General features: G+C 43.0%; 1 protein-coding gene across 5 annotated transcripts in view; it reads left to right on the top strand.

The window, feature by feature from the left end:
* Window positions 1-17,195, top strand: part of CFAP70 (cilia and flagella associated protein 70) — a 91,300-nt gene that overhangs the window by 18,725 nt on the left and 55,380 nt on the right. For 4 of the 5 annotated variants that reach the window (XM_008269962.5, XM_089313453.1, XM_089313452.1 and 1 more), the window contains exons 4-8: window positions 1,840-1,938; window positions 2,098-2,177; window positions 6,671-6,850; window positions 10,719-10,901; window positions 14,619-14,713. In XM_008269962.5, coding sequence (XP_008268184.4) covers window positions 1,840-1,938; window positions 2,098-2,177; window positions 6,671-6,850; window positions 10,719-10,901; window positions 14,619-14,713 — 637 coding nt within the window. The remainder of the gene's footprint in view (window positions 1-1,839; window positions 1,939-2,097; window positions 2,178-6,670; window positions 6,851-10,718; window positions 10,902-14,618; window positions 14,714-17,195) is intronic. The other variant, XM_089313454.1, reaches the window with a different exon arrangement.

Here is a 17,195-nt window from a genome sequence, read left to right as displayed (position 1 = left end):
CAAGCACCATGAGGGGGAAAAATGACAGATCCAGAATTTGTGACATTCTGTGTAACTACCAACCTGGTGTCTTCAGCACATCAGTGTCAGAAAGTATGTGGAGCCAGTGCCGTGGCTCACTAGGCTAATCCTCCGCCTGTGGCGCCGGCACACCAGGTTCTAGTCCTGGTTGGGGCACCGGATTCTGTCCTGGTTGCCCCTCTTCCAGGCCAGCTCTCTGCTATGGCCCAGGAGTGCCGTGGAGGATGGCCCAAGTGCTTGGGCCCTGCACCCAATGGGAGACCAGGAGAAGCACCTGGCTCCTGGATTTGGATCAGCGCGGTGCACCGGCTGCATCGCGCCAGCCGTGGTGGCCATTGGAGGTTTGAACAAACCAGCTACCAAATGAATTGGGGATAATTGGGAAATGTTAAATATTGACTGGATATTAGATGAATTAAGGAATTAATTAATGCTGTTTTTACACATTTAAATTATGACAATATCATAACAACTGTGGAATCTAGGTGATGGTTTTGTATGTATTCATTATACTATTTTTGTATATTTAAATTTTTCATAATGAGTATTAAACACAAACAGTAATTCTGCAGTGGAAAACCTTGTGGTCTGGGGAGCACTCCTAGGTCTGCTAGGCAGTATGTAAAAATCCAGAACAGTGTCCTTCAAACTTAAGATTGTGACTGTTTAGGCATGGGGCCATCATTATGGGGTAGTGGGTTAAACCACTGCCTGCAATGCCAGCATCCCATATGGGTGTTGGTTCAAGTCCCAGCTGTTCCACTTCCAATCCAGCTCCTTTCTAATGCACCTGGGAAAGCAGCAGAGGTTGACCCAAGTGCTTGGGTCTCTACACCTATGTGGAAGACCCAGAAGAAGCCCCAGCTTCCTGGCTTTGGCATAGCACAGCCCTGGCCATTGCTGCGAATTGTGGAATGAGCCAGTAGATAGAAGATGTCTTCCTTTCTCTGTCTCTCTGTCTCTCTGTCTCTTCCTCTGTATTTATTACTCTGCCATTCAAATAAATGATAAATAAATCTTTATTTTAAAAAATAAAGATTGTAACTCTTTAGTCATTCCTAAAATTGATTGAGGAGAATCATGACCGGTATATAATTTTTTTGTATATCAAATAGAATATAAAATACCTAAGGGCTTTAAGCTAGTGAAGATTAACATTATATGAGAAGCTGGTGCTATGGCATAGCAGTTAAAGTCACCACCTGCAGTGCCGGCATCCCATCTGGGCACCCGTTTGAGTCCCGGCTGCTCCACTTCATCCAGCTCTCTGCTATGGTCTGGGAAAGCCGTAGAAGATAGCCCAAGTGCTTGGGCCCCTGCACCTGCGTGGGAGACTCAGAGGAACCTCCTGACTCCTGGCTTCAGATCAGCAAAGTTTCAGCCATTGCTGCCATCTGGGGAGTGAACCAGCAGATGGAAGACCCCTCTCTCTCTCTCTCTCTCTGTCTACCTCTGCCTCTCTGTAACTCTGCCTTTCAAATAAAATAAGTCTTTTAAAGAACATATGACAATTAAAAAAAGAAAAAAAAGAACATATGCCATATGTCATATAACCACATATATCAGTTGTTTTTATATATGTGCATGTGCATGATTATAATATTACAGTCCATTTCTTCTTATAACTTGTGGGCAAAAAGTTTGAAAGTCTCTGAATGGTTTAGTACTTTCCACCAGGAGTCACTTATGTTAATGCCTCATCAGGTTTAAAGTTCATTTTTCTTAACTTTCGTTGACAATGTTTTGCTTGCTGCACCTTTGCTTTTCTAATGGGTGAGTTAAAAATGTTTTTTTTTTTTTTATTTTTTATTTTTCTAGTAACCATGAGTGAAGTTTTACCAAAGGAAAAGAAACAGAAAGATGAGAAGACCTTGGTTCTTGGTCAGGCTGTGGTGGACCTTCTTCCTTTACTGGAAGGTCAGATATGTGATTTGCTCAAAAGCAGAAACAGCAAAAATCATGAAATTTAGCTCCAGAGAAATGCAAAATCAGCCTCAATGAATTTGAAGGATTTGAGGAGAAAATGAGCACATTTATGTTTGCCTTCTTTTTCTCAAGTTGTTCTTCTCTTTGCAGGAGAAAGTTCATTTGAAATGAAGGTCCCATTGCACCCTGTACCGGGCTCACCCTTTGAAAATCTTCGACCGGGTGTTAAGGTAATCAAAGATTTAACTCTGACCATTTCAGGCTACCATTTTAAAAAAATATTTATTTGAGGGGCTGGCGCTGTGGTGCAGTGGATTAACACCCTGGCCTGAAGCGCAGACATCCCATATGGGTGCTGGTTCTAGTCCCAGCTGCTCCATTTCCTATCCAGCTCTCTGCTATGGCCTGGGATAGAAGTAGAAGATGGCCTATAAGTACCTGGCTCCTGCCATCGGATCAGTGCGGTGCGCTGGCTGCAGTGCGCCGGCCGCGGCGTCCATTGGAGGGTGACCCAATGGCAAAAAGGAAGACCTTTCTCTCTGTCTCTCTCTCTCACTGTCCACTCTGCCTGTTAAAAAAAAAAAAAAAGAAGATGGCCCAAGTCCTTGGGCGCCACGTGGTAGACCCGGAAGAAGCTCCTGGCTCCTGCCTTCGGATCGGTGCAGTTCCAGCCATCGTGGCCAACTGGGGAGTGAACCATTGGATGGAAGACCTCTCTCTCTCTCTCTCTCTGCCTCTCTTCTCTCTGTGTAACTCTGACTTTCAAATAAATAAATAAATATTTTAAAAATATTTATTTTAAAGGCAGAAATGCGGAGAGGAGAGGAGAGGAGAGGAGAGGAGAGGAGAGAGAATGAATGTTTTATCTGCTTCCCAAATGGCCACAAAGGCTGGGGCTGGCCAGGCCAGGAGGTTCATCAGGGTCTCCCATGTGGATGCAGGGACCCAAGTACTTGGACCATCTTCTACTGCTTTTCCAGGCATATTAGCTGGGAGCTGGATCAGAAGTGGAGCAGGCAGGACTTGAACTGACATCCACATGGGCTGCCAGCTCTGCAGGCAGAGGCTTTACCTCCTATACTGCAGCATCGGCCCCTCAACCTACTATTTAATCTAACAAGTCTGTCTGCTATTAAGGTTCAGTTTCGTTAAATCTTGTTGTTTGGGCATCTTTGCACAGAACATATAGTGCTGGGTTCTGGGAAATAAAGTAAGGCAGAGTCCCGCATTCATAGAGCCCACAATATCCGTATCATGGATTATAACCTGATGTGATAAAATGGTGGTATTGTGTGGGCCATATGGGCATACAGTAAGCATAGGTTACTTTGGCCAAGGGTATATGTATTGAAATCTGAGCCATGTGTATGTCTTCTGTGCTATGCCCTGTATTAAATAGTATATGAAAGTATCTAACACACTTAGGGGGATGATAGCCTGCTCCTGAATTCTAGAATGTCAGAGTTTACAGCCACCTACTGGATTTCTCTGTAATGATATCCCATAAGTACCTAAAACTCACGATTCCCAAACTGAACTCAGAATCTTGCCTCAAACTTACTTCACCTTTTTTATCTTAGCTTTTTAAAAAAGATTTATTTTATTTATTTGAAAGGTAGAATTACAGAGGGAAAGGGAGAGAGAGATCTTCCATCTTGTGGTTCACTCTTCAAATAGCTGCAAACAGTTGGAGCTGGGCCAAGCTGAAATCAGGAGCTGGGAAGTTCATCCAGGTCTCCCACCCAGGTTCAGGAGCCCAAGCACTTGGGTCTTCTGCTGCTTTCCCAGGTGCATCAGCAGGGAGCTAGATTGGAAGTGGAGCAGCCATGACTCAAACCAGCACCCAATGGGATGCCGGTGTTGCAGATTCTGCTATGCCACAGCGCTTGCCCTCTCATCTGGATCATTATGAGTAACCTTATACCTGTTATTGTTTTCCTCCAGTTGAGTCTTCACATTGCTTGCATAGTGATTTAAAAGTGAATCATCCTGGGGCCAGCTGTGGCGAAGTGGCAGTGGGTTAACACCCTGGCCTGAGGCTCTAGCATCCCATATGGGCGCTGGTTCAAGTCCGGCTGCTCCACTTCCAATACAGTTCTCTGCTATGGCTGGGGATAGCAGTGGAACATGGCCCAAGTCCTTGGGCTCCTGTACCCACGTGGAAGACCCGGAAGGAGCTCCTGGCTTCGGATCGGTGCAGTTCCGGTCATTGCAGCCAATTGGGGAGTGAACCATCGGATGGAGGACCTGTTTCTCTCTCTCTCTCTGCCTCTCCTCTCTTTCTCTGTGTAACTCTGACTTTCAAATAAATAAATAAATCTTTAAAGAAAAAATGTGTATCATCCTATATCTACTTAGTACAGTGCGGTTCATGAATTTGTCCACTGCTTACATGTTAAGGACCAGATTCACTAGCAGGTAAACATTCTTTATCATGGGAATCTCCCACTTCTTCAACCTCATCTCCATGCACTCCTCTCCTTGTATTTTTTTCTAAAGATTTATTTATTTATTTGAAAGTCAGAGTTACACAAGGAGAGAGAGAGAGGCAGAGAGAGAGAGAGAGAGAGAGAGATTTTCCATCTGCTGGTTCACTCCCCAATTTGCTACAATGGCCCTAGCTGAGCTGATCTGAAGCCAGGAGCTTCTTCCGGGTCTCCCACATGGGTACAGGAGCCCAAGCACTTGGGCCATCTTCTGCTGCTTTCCCACGCCATAGCCAAGAGCTGGATCAGAAGTGGAGCAGCCAGGACTCGAACCGGTGCCCATATGGAATGCTGGTACTGCAAGCAGCCCCTCCTTGTATTTTGTGTTATAGACTCCTGAACTACTTACTCACACATGAACTGAATATGCCATACTATTTATTTTTTGAAATATTTTGTTTATTCATTTGAAAGACAGAGTGCCAGAGAGAGAGAGAGAAAGTGAGAGAGAGATTGCTTCCATCTGCTGGTTCACTCCCAAAATACTCACATCAGCCAGGGCTTATCTAGGCTGTAGCCAGGAGCCTGGAACTCCATCAGAGTCTCCCAGATAGGTGGCAGGGACCCAAGTACTTGGCCACATTCTGCTGCTTTCCAGGGTGCATTAGTAGGGAGCTGGATCAGAAGTGGGGCATACAGGAGTGGAATATGCTCTGCTGTGGGATGGTGGTATTGCAGGCTGCAGCTCAACACTCTGGAACACAGCACTGTCTCCGCCATACACTTTCAGTCCCCTCTGCATAGACTGCTCTTTTTATACAGAGTTATTTTGTTTTTGCTCCTTCTGCTTCTCCAGTTTGCTAACTCCTACTCATCTGTAAAAGTCAACTCAGATGTCACTATCTCTTACTTTCCACAATCTAATAATTAATTACTCACTACCTTCTTGGTACTCCTCAACTAGAACATTTTGTGCAATTCTCTATTACAGTATTTGTCATAAATCATGGAACTAGAACATGAATTTTCTGATGAAAGGGACCATGTGGTCTTCATCTGTATATGCCTAGAGCTATAGTAATTGCATGTAATTAGCAATCAATACAGATTTAAAACCTCCTTTGTATTGCATCCCATGTAAAAATATTGGACACACACACTTACACACATTTATATGTCTTTTTAAAAAAGATTAATTTGCCGGCGCCGCGGCTCACTAGGCTAATCCTCCGCCTTGCGGCGCCGGCACACCGGGTTCTAGTCCCGGTCGGGGCGCCGGATTCTGTCCCGGTTGCCCCTCTTCCAGGCCAGCCCTCTGCTGTGGCCAGGGAGTGCAGTGGAGGATGGCCAAGGTGCTTGGGCCCTGCACCCCATGGGAGACCAGGATAAGCACCTGGCTCCTGGCTCCTGCCATTGGATCAGCGCGGTGCGCCGGCCGCAGCGCGCCGGCCGCGGCGGCCATTGGAGGGTGAACCAACGGCAAAGGAAGACCTTTCTCTCTGTCTCTCTCTCTCTCTCACTGTCCACTCTGCCTGTCAAAAAAAATAAAAAAATAAAAAAATAAAAAAAAAAAAAAGATTAATTTATTTATTTGAAAGAGTTAGGAAAGAAGGGAAGGCAGAGAGGGAGAGAGAGGTCTTCCATCCACTGGTTCATTCCCCAATTGCCGCAATGGCTGGAGCTTCACTGATCCAAAGCCAGGAGCCAGGAGTTTCTTCTGGGTCTCCCACAGGGGTTCAGGGGCTCAAGGACTTGGGGCATCTTCTACTGCTTTCCCAGGCCATAGCAGAGAGCTGGATCAGAAGAGGAGCAGCCGGGACTCAAACTGGTGCCGGTATGGAATACTGGCACTGCAGGCAATGATTTTACCTGCTAGGCCATAGAGCTGGCCCCACATTTATATGTCTTTATATAGAAGGTTATAGATATATTTGAAAAAAATATTTGCTTATGACAAAGTACTACATTTAAATTATAAAAGTAATCATAAAATATGGAGTAGCGATAGAAACACCTGTTCTGACTTACTCATATGAAGCTCCTATTGATATTTCAGTGTAGAATCTTCCAATTCTTCTTCCATATATATTTGTATACACACTTTACCTCAGTATAACAGAATGAGAGATACAAAAAATTTGTTTTGATTTTCACTCCAACTCATGGAACCTGAAGAAAGTTATTTCAATCCTCTGTATGGATTGTATGTCTTGAACAATGACATGAGATACAAGTGAGATGATGTGAAAAGGGGAGGGCATCTGACGAAAATGCTGCATCATTTTGTTCTTTTACAGCAGTGCAGTCTTGCAGTTAAAGTATTTGTGGCAGAGCCATTACTGACTACAGCTCAAGTTTTAGGGGGCAATCTACTGAAGGTCACATTAGAGGCTGCCTACTCTGTGCCTGAGTCCTTCATTCCTCTAGGGCCGCTGCAAAACTACATGGTTGGTCTACAAGTTCCATCGCTTGGAGAGGTAAAGTTTTACTTCCAGATACTTAGATGAATTCAAACATGTCTGCATTTATATGGTCATCTCCTCCTCACTTGCTAAGATTTCACTCAAAGCATTGCTCTGCTAGTATATGTAATATGTATAATATACTCATTATATACATGGTACATTTTACATATAAGTTATATTAATATATATTTATGGTGGAAAATATATAACATTTAAAAGCTGCCAAGTTTTTGGTATTTTTTCATTGATTATTTCTATGCATATGTTGTGAATTTTGTATAGTCCTTTATTATAGAAATTTTTTCTTAATTTTCTTAGGCCAAATTTCTAGATATGGGAATTATTGGATAAGAGATTTCCATTTTTTTTAAATGAGAGCACTGTTTATTGTATTTTTAAAATTTATTTATTTTATTTATTTGAAAGACAGAGTTAAAGAGAAAGGTAGAGACAGAGAACGAGAGAGGTCTTCAGTCCTCTGGTTCACTCCCCAAACTGTTGCAACAGCCAAAGTTAAGCCGATCCAAAGCCAGGAGCCAGGAGCTTCTTCCAGGTCTCCCACATGGGTGCAGGGGCCCAAGGACTTGGGCCATCTTCTGCTGCTTTCCCAAGCTTATTAGCAGACAGCTAGATTGGAAGTGGAACAGCTGGAACTCAAACCATTACCTATACTGGGATATTTAACTCAGTGTGCCACAATGCCTGATCTTCTGAGGTGTGTTTTTGGGGCTGGCATTGTACAGAGGGGTAAGTCTCTGCTTGGGAGGCCCGTGTCCTATATTGGAGTGCTTGGCTCAAGTCCTAGATACTCTGAGCTTCCCATCCAACTTCCTGCTAATGCACCTAGGAGGTAGTGGATGACAGCACAAGTGCTTGGGTTCCCGCACCCTCATGGGAGACCTGGATGGGATTCCTGACTCCTGGCTTTGGCCTGGCCTAAATGCCCTGTTGTGGGCATTTGGGAAATGAACCAGGGAATGGGGTCGATCTCTCTGCCTTTCAAATGAATGAATGAATGAATGATTTTTTTTAAAAAAGGATCCATTTCTTTTTTGCCTAATAAATCCAGATTTCTGGGATTTTTTTAAAGATATATTTGAAAGGCAGGATTACAGAGAAAGAGGGAGAGAGAGAGAAAGTGAGATTGTCAGTCTGTTGCTTGTCTCTCCAGATGGCCACGATGGCCAGGACTGGGCCAGGTCGAAGTGAGGAGCCAGGAATTCCATCCTGGTTTCCCACATGGGAGGCATGGGACCAAGTAGTTGGGGCATCTTCTGCTTTCCCAGGTGCATTAGCAGAGAGTGCATCAGAAGTGGAGGGACCTGGACTCCAACTGGTGCTTGTATGGGATGCCGGCATTGCAGGCAGCAGCTTAACGCACTGTACCAGGATGTCAGCCCCCAGATTTCTATTTTTTTTAATTTCAGGATCCTCCAGTAAAAAAGACTAACTTTTCTTTTAGTCTGAGTTCCATTTAAGCAGCCTCATTTCTTTTTTTACTCCACTTCAGGAAAATGAAATTGTGTAACCCTGATTTCAATTCTTTTATTTATTTTCATTTTATATGAAAGTCAGAGAGACAGAGATCTTGCATCTTTTTGTTCACTCCCTAAATGCCCTTAATAGCCAGGTCTGGGCCAAGTCAAAGCCAGGAGCCCAGAAAGTAATTCATTTCTCTCAGGCAGGGGCCTAAGTACTTGAGACTCCTCCCAGGGTATATATTAGCATAAAGTTGGATCTGTAGCACTTGAACCTGGGAAGGCAGTGGATGATGCCCAAGTACTTGGGCCCCTGCCACCTAGGTGGGAGACAGGGATGGAGTTCCAAGCTTCTGGCTTTAGCCTGGCCAAGACCTAGCTGTTGCAGCCATTTGGGGAGTGAACCAGAGGATGGGATGTGTGTCTGGGACGGGGGGACTGTCTGTCTGTCAGAGTTACACTGAGAGAGGAGAGGCTGAGAGAGAGAGAGAGAGAGAGAGAGAGATCTTCCATCCACTGGTTCACTCCCTGTCGCTCCCCCTCTTCGTGGAGGAACAACACAGGACCCTGCGCTGTTCTTTCGTCTGCTTGGCCCTCCCTGGGTTTGCTGCTGGTTCTTCCCGGGTTGGCTACCGTCCCTTCCACCTCCGTGGAAGGGCGGTTCCCCCTGCCACTTTCCCTACTTCCGCGGGGGAGCAGCACACCGCCGGCCGGCTCTCTCGGGGGCTGCACAGGTGTTCCTTCAGATAGATGTTCCTGGTGCATGTTGTCTCTCTCCTCCTTTATAGTCCTCTTCCACCAATCCCAACTCTGCTACCCACACACCGAGTACGCTGCTCTCCTCCAATCAGGAGCAGGTCCTGCTGTTTATTGGTTGAACTGGAGGCAGCTGTGTAGAAGCTGTTTTCTTCTCTCCCAGCGCCATATTGTGGGAGAGCAGATGCATAGAATAAGTCTTAATTCCAGTAACTTAGCCTAGTCCGAGTTGCTCCCCACAACTCCCCAGATGGCCTCAGTGGCTGGAACTGTGCCAATCCAAAGCCAGGAGCCAGGAGCCAGGAGCCAGGAGCCAGGAGCTTCTTCTGGGTCTCCCACACAGGTGCAGGGCCCCAAGGACCTGGGCGATTTTCTGCTGCTTTCCCAGACTATAGCAGAGAGCTGAATTGGAAGTGGAGCAGCCAGGACTAGAACCAGCACCCATATGGGATGTCAGCGCTACAGGCCAAGGTGTTAACCCTCTGAGCCACAGCACCGGCTCCCAAATAAATAAATCTTAAAAAAAATGTGGGGGCTTCCAGCCTTTGAATGTGAAGTGTTATTGGCATGACTGGCAGTAGTCTGTCATTCACTCCTCAATAAACAAAGTTGAAACACAAAAGCAACTTGTGTAAAAATTTTAAAAAAGTGGGGGGCAAGTGGAGGGAAAAAGACTGTCTTTATCCTATTGAATGGTCTTGAAATCCTTAATTTTGATGATTTTTGCAAGTGTTCTGGGTTCTGTCCTAGAAGTGGATTTTCACAGGTCTTTTCTCTGATATTTCAGAAGCGTCCCTCTTTGACAAAAGGTTTTTAAGTTTACCCTGAAGAACTGGAATTGCTGAGTTTGTAGTATTTAGATTTAGAACTTTGTAAGAAGATGCAAAATCACTTCCACAGTTGTATGAATTTACACTTCCATAGTTATGTATCAGAATACTCTTTCCATTCAGAATATTACCAACACTTGATATTTTCCAACTGACGTTGCCAGTTTGTGATTTAAAATGGTATCTCATTGTTTATTGTGCCTTTTACTGATTATTAATGAAGTGTAACATGTTTTATTTAAATATTGGATTTTCTAATTTTCTTTTCTATAAATTTCCTATTTATATCTTTTATCAATTTCCCATTACAAGTGTTTGTTAGATAACTTATGAGATATGAAAATGTCTATATTTTTAGCTCCTTTTCAGGTTTTAGGGTTCTTTAAAGGAAAATTTTTAAATGAGTATAATAGTGCCTGTTATATAAACATAAAAATTTGATTGAATTTATTTCACTAATTGGTAAGGGCATCAGTACTAATGTGAAAACCAAGTCAAGGGAGAATCTAAAAAAGTCACCTAAACGTAGGCATCAGGAAGCTGAAATTAATTTGCTAACAATTTAAAACAAATTACATTTGTACTATCTGTGGACAAGAATAATTTGCATTATTTTTTATTTTTTATAGATTACTGTGCTGTAAAATAGCACAAAGACAATAAAAGACACTGTTCCCTGTAATTTATGAATTACATAAATCATGAGAGGATATGTTTGATAATACCTAGCATTCCACTGAAAAGACACTTAAGTAATTTTTTTGTGTATTTTAAAATCTTTACAATTTTCCTGATATATGGTATTTATTTATGTAGAAAGACTATCCCATTTTATTCAAGAATGGAACTCTGAAGCTTGGAGGGGAAAGAGAACCTGTTCCCCGGCCCAAAAAATGGCCTATTGCCAATATTCTGGCTCCAGGAGCTAATAACATTCCAGATGCATTCATCGTTGGTGGTCCCTATGAGGAAGAAGAAGGAGAACTCAACCACCCGGAGGTGAGAGAACTTGAATTATGAAGGTTTGATGATAAACTCAGTGCACTGACAGATGATAAAACATTTTGTGAATCACTGTGACTTAGATACATATCAAACAATGAAACAATTACATGTCCGAATAAAACACTTATCCATCTAATTCTGATAAAAAATGTCTCTTGGTTTCTTAAATCCAGCAAACAAAATAATTTAAATCAAATCTGTTCTTTATCTGATTTTAAATTTATTTCTGACTATGTAATACTACAGTCGCAGTTCAAAGCAAAAAATTAAGATAGATGCAGTGAAAGTTTCCCTACTACTTAATGTCACTTTCTCCTAATTTATTCCCATTTAATTACCCTAGTAGTCATCATTGTTATAGTTTCTATACAGATACATAAAAATATTTATTTATTTACTTACTTACTTATTTGAAGCAGAGAGACAAAGACAGAGCTTCCACCACAAATGCCTACAACACCCGAGGCTGGGACAGGGCCAAAACTGGAAACCGAGAATGCAATTCAGATTGCTCACGTGGGTGGCAGGAACCCAATTACTTGATCAATACTTCCCAGGGTCTGCATCACCAGGAAGGTGGAGTGAGGAGCTGGAGCCAAACATTGAACCCGGGTTCTCCAATGTGGTACATAGACATCTTAACTGATAGACTAAATGCCTGCTCTATATACTTAAAAAAAAAAATTTTTTTTTTTTTGACAGGCAGAGTAGACAGTGAGAGAGAGAGAGACAGAGAGAAAGGTCTTCCTTTTTGCCGTTGGTTCACCCTCCAATGGCCGCCGCGGCCGGCGCGCTGCGGCCGGTGCACCGCGCTGATCCGATGGCAGGAGCCAGGTGCTTCTCCTGGTCTCCCATGGGGTGCAGGGCCCAAGCACTTGGGCCATCCTCCACTGCCTTGCCGGGCCACAGCAGAGAGCTGGCCTGGAAGAGGGGCACCTGGGACAGAATCCGGCGCCCTGACCGGGTCTAGAACCCGGTGTGCCAGCGCCGCAAGGCGGAGGATTAGCCTAGTGAGCCATGGCGCCAGCCCAGAATTTTTTTAAAAACAAATATATGGAGGCTGGTGTTGTGGTGCAGTGGGAAAAGCCGCCTCCTGCAGTGCTGGCATCCCATATGGGTTTGAGTCCCAGCTGCTCTACTTCCAATCCAGCTCTCTGCCTTGGCCTGGGAAAGCAGTAGAAAATGGCCCTGGCCAGCGCCACGGCGCAATAGGCTAATCCTCTGCCTAACGGCGCCGCAACACCGGGTTCTAGTCCCGGTCGGGGCGCTGGATTCTGTCCCAGGTGCCCCTCTTCCAGGCCAGCTCTCTGCTGTGGCCCGGGAGTGCAGTGGAGGATGGCCCAAGTGCTTGGGCCCTGCACCCCATGGGAGACCAGGAGAAGCACCTGGCTCCTGCCTTCGGATCAGCATGGTGCGCTGGCTGCAGCGGCCATTGGAGGGTGAACCAATGGCAAAGGAATACTTTTCTCTCTGTCTCTCTCTCTCACTGTCCACCCTGTCAAAAAAAAAAAAAAAAAAAAAAAAAAAAAAAGGAAAGGAAAGAAAAGAAAAGAAAATGGCCCAAGTCCTTGGGCCCCTGCACCCATATGGGAGATCCAGAAGAAGCTGCTGGCTCCTGGTTTCGGGTCAACACAACTCTGGCCGTTGCAGCCTATTGGGGTGAAGAGCGGATGGAAGACCTCTCTCTCTCTCTCTGCCTCTGCCTCTCTTTATACATTTCAAAAAATAAATAAATCTTTAAAAATAGAATTATCAGATTTAAAAGACCCTATTTCCAGAGAGCAGCATAGAAGTCAAGAATAAAATTGTTTTTCTTCTGGGAGTCCAGATTTACAAGTACTATTCAAAGTCTTGTTATTTTCAGGACAGGAACTTATCAGGAAGGAACTGCTATTTTTGTTTTATCTCAGGGTATAAAGGGATTTTGCTTTTTGAAAATTCTTGGTACATAAGGTGCTTAATCATATCAGAAGCAAGGGAATTTGCTTTTTTTTTTTTTTAACACACACACACAAACATGTATTCTTTCCCTATCCAAAAGAAAGGTGTTTATACTTAGACACACTGTTATGCAGCTTGCTTTATTTCACTTTATAGTGTATCTTAGAGATTGTTTCATGGTACTTCATAAAGAAGATTCCCATTCTTTTTCTTTCTTTATGTAATTGCTGTATGTTACGACATTGTATGGACATACTTTAATTATCCAGTCTCCTAAGGTAGACATCAGAGTTTTTGAAATTGATCTTTTCTTTCTTCTTTTTTAGACTCATTTTATCACAAGACATGTTTGTTGAGGACACAGGAAATGATATAAATGAAGTTGCAAATGTTTCTTAGACTAGCTAATAGTCACTAGGGGAACCATCCAATAAAATAATTTATAAAGCCAGGATCGAGGAATTATTTTCATTATCTGACCTAAATATTTAAAATAGTAGAGATAATGCTATAGTATTTGAAAAACATTTAGCATTATCTTTTCTCATAATGATGATTAGTGAAAATTCATACTTACTTTAGATTTATGTTTTAATATATAGAAGAAATTTTATTTTAGATATTTAGATTTTATACTTTAGTTTTGGTTATTAGCTCTCAATTGTGATTGCACCGTAGAATCACTTGGTAGGGGCTGACACTGTGGCATAGTGGTTAATGCTGCTGCCTGTAGTGCCAGCATCCCATATGGACGCCAATTCAAGTCCCAGCTGCTCCACTTCTGATCTGCTCTCTGCTATGGCCTGGGAAAGCAGTAGAAAATGGCCCAAGTCCTTGGGCCCCTGCACCCATTTGGAAGACCTGGAGAAAGCATCTGGCTCCTTCCTGGCTTTGGACTGGTGCAGCTCCAGCCATTGCGGCCATCTAGGGAGTGAACCCGCGGATGGAAGACCTGTCTCTCTGCCTCTGCCTCTCTATAACTCTACATTTCAAAAACTAAATAAATCTTTAAAAAATGAATTATATGGTAATCTTTAAAACAATAAAAATAGCAAAGCCTTAATGAAGAAGTATATATAATTTTACTTTTTAAAAAATGCTAATTCCCAGATGTTGATTTTTTTCTCCCAGAGCTCCCAGATCATTTTCATATTCATCCAAGGTTGAGAGTCACTGATTGAGGTTATGCAAGTGAATATTTGGTACTTAGTACCAGATTGATTTAAAGATTACATAAGTAACTTACGTACTTTACTAATAAAGTACCTGAAATTTTAGGGTAATACTAATAACTGCAATAGTAGTCATATTTATAGTAATAATAATAGTATTGTGACCAAATATATAAAAAGAACACCCTAAGTACTGGTGTTTGGCACAGCAGATTAAGCTCCCAGTTATGACTCTGGCATCCCATATCAGAGTGCTGTTTCAAGTCCAACTCCTTAGCATCCAATGCTTCTCCCTGCTAAGGTGCCTGGCAAAGCAGTGGAAGATGGCCCAAGTATTGGGCCTCTGCATCCACAAGGGAGAACAGGATGGAGTTCCTGGCTCCTGGTTTTGGGATGTCTCAGATCTGGCTGTTTTGGCCATTTAGGGAGTGAGCCAGTGGATAGAAGATCTCTCTCTCTCTCTCTCTCTCTCTCTCTCTTTGTCTCTCTCTCTTCTACTCCTTCTAATAAAATAAATAAATAAATCTTTAAACAATGCCCCAAAGATTGGGCAGGGTGAAACCAAAGCACCCACAGAAATCTCCATCTTATTTTACAGGACAGGGAATTTAGGAACCAAGCAGAGTGTATTAAGAAAAGAATTATTTGGGACTTGGAAAGTCGCTGCTACCTTGATCCTCCTGCAGTGGTGAGGTAAGAGGAAAGGAATATGTCTAACAAATGAAGAACATAAGTGGGTAAATTTATATTTGAATTAGGGCAATTTGACTCTTTTCCACCTCATCTGTATCCCTTATACATTGTGTTCATCTTCTCATAACAGAGGTGTCTACTGATGGTTGCTTAACCAAGATGTATTTTTAATTGTCTTTTTTATAAAAAAAAAAAAAAGTAGTTCAGAGCTAGTATGTATGGTGTCTCTACAGTGTCATCAGGTATCCAGAGGCAATCTTTCTTTGAAGTCTGCCTTCTTTAATATGCACCTTCCATCCACAGAGTATTTCATGGCTCAATATGACTGCTAGAATTCCAGCCTATGTATTCACATTCCTGGCAGGAAGTTAAAAGAAGAGAGTGGCTGAAGCTGGTGCTGTGGTGTAGCTGATAAAGCTGCCCTCTGCAGTGCTGGCATCCAAAATGAGCACTGGTTCAAGTCCCTGATCCAGCTCCTTGCTGATGGCCCGGGAAAGAAGTAGAAAATGGCCCAAGTCCTTGGGCCCCTGCACCCACATGGGAGACCTGAAAGAAGCTCCAGGTTCCTGGCTTCGGATCAGCCCAACTCCAGTCATTGTGGCCATTTGGGGAGTGAACCACTGGATGGAAGATCTTTCTCTTTACCTCTGTCTCTGTAACTCTGCCTGTTACATAAATAGATCTTAAAAAAAAAAAAAAAGAGGAGAGTGGTTATGGATAAAATCAGGCACATGCTGGCTGTCCTAGCCTCTCATATAGGATGTTCCTATAACCTTATAACCTTTATTATATCTCATTGACTCTAGAGAGATACCAGAAAGGCTAGAAAATAAACTGTTTCAGTTGGACACATTGTCACTCAGATCAGACCAGGATTTAATTACTAAAGAACAAGACACTTGTTGTCATGTAGGTAACTATTATTTTCTGTCACAGTGACTTGGTGATTAGGGAGAAATGAGAGATAGAGGATCACAGATATTGTATAATCTGAAGGAACAGTTTTGACTTAAAAAAACTGACTGGGTTTTTCCCCCCAGGTTTTAGATTTATTTAAAATATTAGGCAGATATTTTAAGGAATTCTTACTATCTCTTGAATAATTCTTTTTATATATTGCTGGATTTTTAAATTTAAATTTAAAACTTTTTTATATTTATTTGAAAGATAAAGCAATAGAGAGAGAGAGAGAGAGAGAATCTTCCACCTGCTAGTTCACTCTCCAGATGCCTTCGACAGCTGGGGCTTGGCCAGGCCACATCTAAGAACCAGGAGCTCTATTCAGATCTTCCACATAGGTGTCAGGGACCCAACTACTTCATTCATATCTGCTGATCCCAGGGTGTGCATTAGCAGGAAGCTGAACTGAGAGTGGAGAAGACTCCATCTCAGACACTCCAACATGGGATCTGCGGTTTTCCAGCAGCTGATTAACTCATTGCACCATAAAATGAACCCCACGTTGTGGATTTTACTTGCTAATATGTTAGTGAGGATAAATTTTGCTAGTATTGTGGACAAATAGTTATCTATTAGATCAGTTAAGCATAAAACAGGGGCTGCAGTTGTAATGCAGCAAGTTAAACTACTGACCCAAGCATCCCATATCAGAGTGGTGGTTTGAATCCCAGCTGTTCTGGCTTCTGATCCAGCGCCCTGCTAATGTGCTTGAGACAGGAGAAGATGATGGCCCAAGTGTTGGGCACCTGCCATCCGTGTAGGAGTCCTGGGTGGAGTTCCCAACTCCTGGCTTCTGCCTGGCCTAGCCCTGGCCTTTGCAATCACTTGAGGAGTGAACCAGCAGGTGGGAGATCTCTCTCTTTCTCTCTCTCTCTCTCTCTCTGTGTCTCTCTTTTTCTTTCTGTCTCCCTTTCTCTCACTCTCTTTCAAATAAATAATAAATCATAAAGAATACATTTTTTAAGAAGATTTATTTCTTTATTTGAGAGGCAGACTTAGAGACACAGAGAGGGGGTCTTTCATCTCCTGGTTCACTTCCCAAATGGCTGCAATTGCCAGAGTTGGGCTGGTCCAAAGCCAGGAGCCACGAGCTTCTTCTAGGTCTCCCATAGGGGTGCGGGAGCCCAAGGACTTGGGCCATCTTGCTCTGCTTTCCCAGGCCATCAGCAGGGAGCTGAATCAGAAGAGGAGCCGGGACTTGAACTGGCGCCCATATGGAATGCTGGCCCTGCAAGTGACCCTACTATGCCACAACAACGGCTCCATGAAAAACATTTTAAAATTTGTTTTAATTTATGACATTTTCTGATCTCTTTCTTTAGTTATATAGATCTGAATTTCTGACCCATAATTTTTTCCTTCTCTGTAAGGAACTTTTTGCCAGACAGGTGTACTGGCCATAAACTCTCTCCATTTTTATTTGTCTGGCAAAGGTTTTGTTCTCTTTCACTTTTGAAGGATAATTTCCTTAGATACAGAATTCTAGGTTGGTGGATTTTTTTCTTTTAAAACTTCAAATAAA

The sequence above is a fragment of the Oryctolagus cuniculus genome, chromosome 15 (genome assembly GCF_051225735.1).
Source record: "Oryctolagus cuniculus isolate XC-2025 breed Fujian yellow rabbit chromosome 15, ASM5122573v1, whole genome shotgun sequence".
Classification (NCBI taxonomy): Eukaryota; Metazoa; Chordata; class Mammalia; order Lagomorpha; family Leporidae; genus Oryctolagus; species Oryctolagus cuniculus.
The sequence above is the reverse complement of the archived record's forward strand: the minus strand, read 5'-3'. Positions and strand labels throughout refer to the sequence as shown.